This window comes from Miscanthus floridulus, chromosome 8 (assembly GCF_019320115.1).
Source record: "Miscanthus floridulus cultivar M001 chromosome 8, ASM1932011v1, whole genome shotgun sequence".
In the NCBI taxonomy this organism is placed as follows: Eukaryota; Viridiplantae; Streptophyta; class Magnoliopsida; order Poales; family Poaceae; genus Miscanthus; species Miscanthus floridulus.
In genome coordinates, this window is record NC_089587.1 from 110,495,872 (window position 1) to 110,503,027 (window position 7,156).

A 7,156-nucleotide genomic window follows, 5' to 3' on the forward strand; every position below is an offset into this window, starting at 1 on the left:
GTTCAGATAAGGAGTTGTTGGAAAGCATTTTTCAATCTTGCTAAAAAATCAAGATTGTGAGTGAGTTTTGGAAACTCCTGGAGATGATATGAGAGCATACGAAAGAATTTTGTAAAGCAACTCCCTATTTGATTTTTTACCAAAAAGGAAAAAGTCCCCTCCCTATTTGATTTTTTAGCAAAAAGGAAAAAGTCCCCTCCAATAGTTTGGTAATAGAGCTCCTTAAAAATAAAAAGTTGTCAAATATCCTCCAACTCATAAGTTTCCATAGTCGAGAGGAACTCTGTATCCGCTCCTCATTTGGTGTTTTTTCAGGAGGTCAGGAGTAAATTAAAAAAAATAAAGGGATCCGCGTGAGAAAATGGTAAGAGACAAATAAACCATTAAAAGAGGTTTGGTTGGTTAGAAATAATTTAGAGTTCCCAATGCAAAACCGTTTAGGAAGTTAACACTCCCTCTGTCTCTGAATAAATAGATTTCTAGAGTTGTCTTAAGTCAAACTTTTAAAATTTGACCGAATTTCTAGAAAAACGCTAAGATTTATTATATCAAATTAATATCATTAGATTTATCCTAGAATATATTTTAATAAGATGCTCATTTTATGACATAGATGTTGTTACTTTTCTCTATAAAGTTAGTCAAACTTAAAAAAGTTTGACTGGCACAGATTCTAAGAATTGATTTATTTGGGGACAGAGGGAGTATAAGAAATTATTGGAGATAAAAATAAATTAAGGTTGCTACTTATCCACTAATTAATATAATAGAATTAAAAGGAGCCCCTGTGTTCACCGAGAGGGCATAGAAATTACAAGATTAATCGGAAAAAGAGAAGAATATGTCGGTGGATTTTATGATGATATAACAGCCGAGGACGAGTAGTGTATCGAAAAAATGCACCGTTGGATTTTGTGACTGATGGTCAAGAATAAATAGACTATTAGGAAAAAATATGGATCACTGGATTTTATGATGATCTAATGACCAAGAATAAATAGGATATCCATATAAAATACAAGAGTTAAAATCTATTATATTCTCATAGGGGTAGGTTTTGTATACGTGTGTTCGTATGGGTGAATGTGCGTGCGTGTTGTGAGCGTCCGCGTTGTACTGTGTAATTCTAATAAAAAATAAAAAGAGAATATGCACCATTAGATTTTTATGATAATCTAATGACTAAGAATAAAGAGAGTATTTATGTCAAATACAAAGGCCTAGAAATTGTGAGATTAATCAGAAAAAAAATACACCATTGGTTTTACTATGATCTAATGGCCAAGGACAAATAGAGTATCCATGTTAAATACATGACCTAGAAATTATGAGATTAATCAAAAAAGGAAAGAATTTGCACCCTTAGGTTTTACGATGATCTAACAAGAGAGAACAAGTATAGTATCCATATCAAATACATGACCTATAAATTTTGAGAGTAATCGAAAAAAAAGAAATATGCACCATTGTATTTTATGATGCTCTAATGGCTAATAATCCCTCCTTTCCAAATCATAAGTGGTTTTGACTTTTTGTATATCAATTTTACTATGTATCTAGATATAAGATATAACGTATGTCGTAGTGAAACCTATGTACCAAAATGGTCGAGGTGACATTTAATTTGGATGGGGGAGTAACAAATAGAGTATCCATGTCAAACACAAGATTATAAATTATGAGATTAATCAGAAAAGAAGAAATATACACCATTAGATTTTTATGATGATCTAATGGCCAAGAACAAATAGTATTCATGTCAAATATAAGGCCTAAAAATTACACGATTAACCAAAAAAGAAAAAAAAAACAATATGCACAGTTAGATTTTGTGATGATCTAACAATTGAAAATAAATAATATATCCATGTTAAATACAAAGACCTAGAAATTAGAGATTCGGGCCAGCATCAGTTCAATGAACAAAATCAACCAAAGCCGCGAACAACGAGAAGCCGGTTTTGCACATATCCAGATCCTTCCAACGCGATTTAGCTAAGGGCATGTATATTGCTACATGTTAGTGGTCTTAGTGGTCTCATAGGTAGTCTAATGCAAAACCATATAGAAATTTTGATGATGAGCAGAGATATCAGGTGAGAGAAAGAGGTCATTGTTTGCGAAACAACCAGTAAGCAAAAAATTAGCACTATGTGACAAGTCTGGCAACTCATAATATTCCTTTCATTCTATGCACGAATTTAAGGAATTGTGAGCTATTACGAGACAACTAAGAGAATAACTCACTGTCAGCCTGTTCGCTTGTTGGTTTCAGTCAGGGCTTATCAGCCAACTAACAGTGTTTTCCTCTCACAACAAACCAGCATCAGCCAGGCTTATCAGCCCAGAAACCAACCAGCGAACAGGCTGTATATAAGTTGTCTATTAAATTGACTCATGATTACGTGGAATTGAACTGTTATGTCAGACTCTTAGCGGATGGCTAGGAAAAAAAAGCTAAAGATCCACAATAGAAGAAGCAAGACCATCTCAAATTTAAATCTACAAAGAGCTAAGGAACTAGATAAAGACATGGAAAGTGATTTTATTGCCAATAGAGCTCATCAGAATGAGACAGAAGGCTATTTGATTTGGCCTCAGCTAAAATTATGCAGTCACGAGATAGTAATAGAAAAAAACGAAGAGAAAAGAAAGATGATAGTAGGCCTAAGTCCGGATTGAAGTTCGCACCATAGAAAGATAGAGTAAAGGTGCATCGAAAGAAGACAATTATTAATCAAATAAACAAACAAAATGATTTGTAAAAACTAAAAAGGCTATTCAAAAAAAATCTGAATACTAAATAAGCAAACTAGCTATCCACAGTATTTACGTGGACCAACTCACTACTTTTGTTAACTCCCTAAACTTTATTGGTTTAACAAGTTAATTATAGAAACATCTAGAATTGTTTTAAGAGGACTTAGATAACATCTCTTGTCAAGTTGAAAGATGTGCCGTGAATTTTACTTGGCCAATGATAATGCTCGGACCGCCGGGATGCGGCAGCCATGGCCCCCTTTCGCCAACACACCCATGAACTCGGCCAACACGGAGAGATCAACATAACTAACGAAGGGAAGATCAGAGCTGCTGTGGTACTAGAACATGGGGTTGAACTCAATTGCTTTGGCCTCCAAGTACTCCTACTTAGACAAGGACAACAATGGTCTTACAGCTAAGCTCGTCAATACTTTTGCTGTTGTGGAGGAAAGAAAGAATAAGAGAGGAAAGCTTGACCCCCATGGAAGTAATAAGTTGGACACACAAGCGTATGCATTGGTAGGCCTGGTTAAAAGCGTATATAAGGAGGAATAAAAAAATAAAGAGAATGCAAGATATGGTACCATATAATAACAAAAAATTATAGTTAAATAGAAGACAACTATTGTAAAACTTAGCTTTTATAACTTGATTTATTTGCTCTATGTTTTATAGTCAATTAACTCCTACCTGACAGTGGGAGGCTTGGGACAAGAGCAGAATCAAGCTGATAGCTCCGGAAGCGGGTTGCCCAATCAGCAGATCCTGATCTTGATTACTCAATAAAAAGTCTTAAAACACGACAATCGAACGGCTCATTCACCAAGTAAACGGCTCCAAAATTAATTTATCCGTTCTATGGTTGCCAATAGGTCAACTATATATTTTTCTTATGATGCAAGCATTGACCCTTGGTCTAATTATCTAAAGCTGCACATGCTTAAGGATTCCTAACTCAACATTGTCCCCCGGCCTCAAACTATGAAGCAACTTGCACCGGCAGCAACCTTGCTAGTATCACCTTGTTTTTTAAGTATTTTCCTTTTCTTTTACGGATTGGGCACTACACTAACGAACAATCCAAACAACGTCCTTATTTGCTGGTTGCAAGTCAAGAAGTTACTCCTATGGAGAAGTGAAATAAAAGTGGAGCACCAACTAACTGGCTCCGGCATTCAAGGCTGCAATGATGGCAGCAGCGTGTTGCTCAATTGAACAAGGCAAGGAATAAATGACATGAACAGCTGGAATTGGAGTTTTCAAATTTCTGCTCCTCTTCCCTGAGCTGTTGTACAGCCAGATCCAGAGTAAATGCTCCAGTTCAGAAAAAATATTCAGAGCAAATGAAATGGAAGAAGAGGCGAACTGAGGGAGATGTTATGACTAGGAAATTCCTTGAATCGTTATGCAAGTTCACATTTTGTGTTAACATGTGCAGAAAGATTCTGTTTCAGTCAAGTTTTGTTAGATTATGCGTTTAATTCAGCTTTCCTGTTTAGGCCATATTTCTTTCAAACCTGTGATCATGCCTTTCCAGCAAATTACTGAAGCAATCGGCCTGTTCGCTGGTTAGTTTCTGGACTGGTTTGGGCTGGCTGATGCTGGTTTATTGTGAGAGAAAAACACTGTTGACTGGCTGGTTTGGGCTGGCTGAAACCAACGAGCGAACAGCACGATTTTGAATGTACAGTAAAAAGGCAAGGCAAATACAGCTAATCTACTACACACAGTTGCGAAATGCTATGTGAAACCATCTGAAAATCTCGAGCCGTAATCCTTTTTACCTCGAACTCATATCCACCATTTCTTCCACTCGCCAAGCAATGCAAATTTCCTGCGATCTGTTGCTGCAGCAGAAGATGCATGCATACACAGTTACACGGGGAGGAGGAGGGGAACAACCAGGTGGTAGAAGCCAAGATCTCTGCTTCGATTCACTTCACAGGTGGCCTCTGATCCAGAGCAGCGTCCGCCGGGCGAAAGACGGCGCCTCGTCGGCTCTGGAGCTGAGGCCATGCCCGCCGCCGCCCGCGGACTCGACGTCCCAATCCACGACGCTGCCGCTCGCGCTCTTGTCCCAGGTCGACACGTTGTACTCGGACTCCGTCACGGGGCTCACTACGTCCGCCCGGCGCTTCGGGACGACCGCCGCCGCTGTCACCCCGACGTCGCTCGCCGTGCGCTGGAGCGCCGAGGGGAGCCGGAACGAGGACGCGCGGCGCGAGGTCGAGCACGACGGCGCAGCGATTGCGCCGGAGGACACGTCCTTCCTCTTCTGCCCGCTGCGCATCCATATCTTGGAGATGGAGAAGCTCTCCCTCTTGTCCACCGCCGCTTTCGACGGCTGCTGCTGCTTGGGCGGCGCATCGAACCCGCGGAAGCCTTCCCGCTTAGAGTGGCAGTCGCACTCCGACATGGCAAAACGGTGCCCCGGCATGCGAGTCGCGGGGCGCTTTTTCTCCGGCGGCGTCACGGCGACGCGGAGCAGGGAGCTCTCGTCCATGACGTACTCGTAGGTCCCCATGGAGAAGCACCGCCTCACGTCCTGGCTTCCAGGGTTGACGCTGCCGCCGGCTCCTTCGGGGGCCTGGCTTCTGAACTTGCCGAGCTTCACAGGAACGACCACCTCGTCCTTCTTCTCTGCAGCCTCTGCGGCGGCGTGTTTCCTGTCCTGCCCCGCCTGGTCCTGCTCCATGACAAAGCTGAGGCGCGCGGAGGACGCCGCGTCGAGGCGATCGGAGACCGAGCCCTCGGAGCCGGACTCGAGGACGAACATCAGCGGGCTGCAGCCGCCGCCGCAGGGGGAGAAGTCGGCGAGGAGGCTGCGGCGGCAGAGCGGGCAGGTGGAGTGCGACAGCAGCCACGTGTCGATGCAGTCGACGTGGAACGCGTGGCTGCACTTGGGGAGGAGGCGGAGGCGGTCGTCGTCCGCGAACTCGCAGAGGCAGACCGCGCAGTCGAAGGGATCTTTCCCGCCGGCGCCGACCACGGCGCCGTAGAGGAACACCGGCAGCGCATCGATGAAGGACTGGTCGACACCGGCGTCGTGGAGGTGAAACAGCTGCTGGAGCTGTCCCTGGAAGGCGGTGGCGTTCGCGTCGCCCCCGTACGCGTCGCCGGGATCCCGCGTCGCCGGGCGGAGCAGGAACCGGACGAGGAGGTGCAGCAGGCCGGAGACGAAGAAAATGATGGCCAAGATCAGGATGATGAGAAGGACGCTGGGGCTGATCCTGCTCTGGAAGCCCGCGTCAGAGGACGCCGTCGCCACCGGTGTCGGCGGCGTCAACAGCGGCGGTAGCGATAACGGCGGCGGAGGAGGCGGCGGGAGGTACGGGAGGGGGAGCTGCAGCGGCGACGTGGGTGGCAGCGCGGCGTAGTTGATGGCAGCATGCATGGTGTAGTGGCTCATGGCCCGGGTCAGGGGGAGCGCCTGACCCGTGATTCGATCTAGAGAGCCAGGTAGGAGGAGAAAGAAGACAATTTGGAGGGGGAGTGGTCAGCAGCAATGGTGGGAGTGTCGCCTGAATCTTGTGTCGTCTTCCTGTCCGCCCCTTCTTCTTGTGATGGAGACAGATGTTGAGGAGGAGGAGATCATCACTAGAACTATTGTGTTTGATCCTTGCAACGAAGAAATAGAGGAACAATGGCAGAGTTAACTGTGACACAGCTGAACAGGTGCGGTTTGGGAGAGAGAGAGAGAGAGAGAGAGAGAGAGGACGGGAAGCAGGGGGAGGATAGAGGGAGAGGTCAATGTATAGGATAGTGATGGATCCTTAATGTGGGGAGAGAAAAATGGAGAGAAGGATGGTCGTGGACTCGTGGTGAGGAATGGAGATGAAAAAATAAATTTCTTTTTTGCCACCAATTAAAATAATAATCGTAAATGATGGGCCGTCTAGAAAGCACACAAATTCTTGACTCTCTTGGTCCCGTTTGGTGTAGTAGCTTCAACTAGCTCCGGCTCCTCCGCATCCTATAACAAGAGATGTTTTTATCTCTTTTTAAATAAATTAGGAACTGTAAAATTACTACTTTTTTTTAGCTTTACCAACTTCGACTTTAGGCCATTGTCATTATTTCTTGCGGCTTCTTCCTTTGGACCCACCAACACAAAACACAATCAGCCTGTTCAGTTGGGCTTATACGATCGTATACGATCGTGGATTATAAGCTGGAATAGTATTTTTTTTCTCACACTAAACCAGCCAAATCAGTCAACAGTAAATAATTCACGATCGTTTACGACGAAACGAACAGGCTGAATAGCCTCCCTGACCTATGGTTGTTGTTGCCCTATTGCCTCGCCCCTAAGTCCTAACTAGGATGTTAAGGTACATGGGTGGAGTGAATTTACTAATGGGTCAAATTTCATGCACAAACCTTTTAAGTATTT

General features: G+C 44.1%; 1 protein-coding gene across 1 annotated transcript; it reads right to left on the reverse strand.

The window, feature by feature from the left end:
- Window positions 1-3,919: 3,919 nt before the first annotated feature.
- Window positions 3,920-6,485, reverse strand: LOC136473257 (RING-H2 finger protein ATL13-like). The gene has a single exon (XM_066470938.1). It carries the CDS (start codon window positions 6,170-6,172, stop codon window positions 4,703-4,705), a length of 1,470 nt encoding a protein of 489 aa, XP_066327035.1. The 5' UTR covers window positions 6,173-6,485; the 3' UTR covers window positions 3,920-4,702.
- Window positions 6,486-7,156: the final 671 nt, after the last annotated feature.

What these genes read in the sequence shown, in the direction of transcription:
- LOC136473257 (XM_066470938.1), bottom strand. Translation starts at nt 6,172, where the DNA reads ATGAGCCACTACACCATGCATGCTGCCATCAACTACGCCGCGCTGCCA.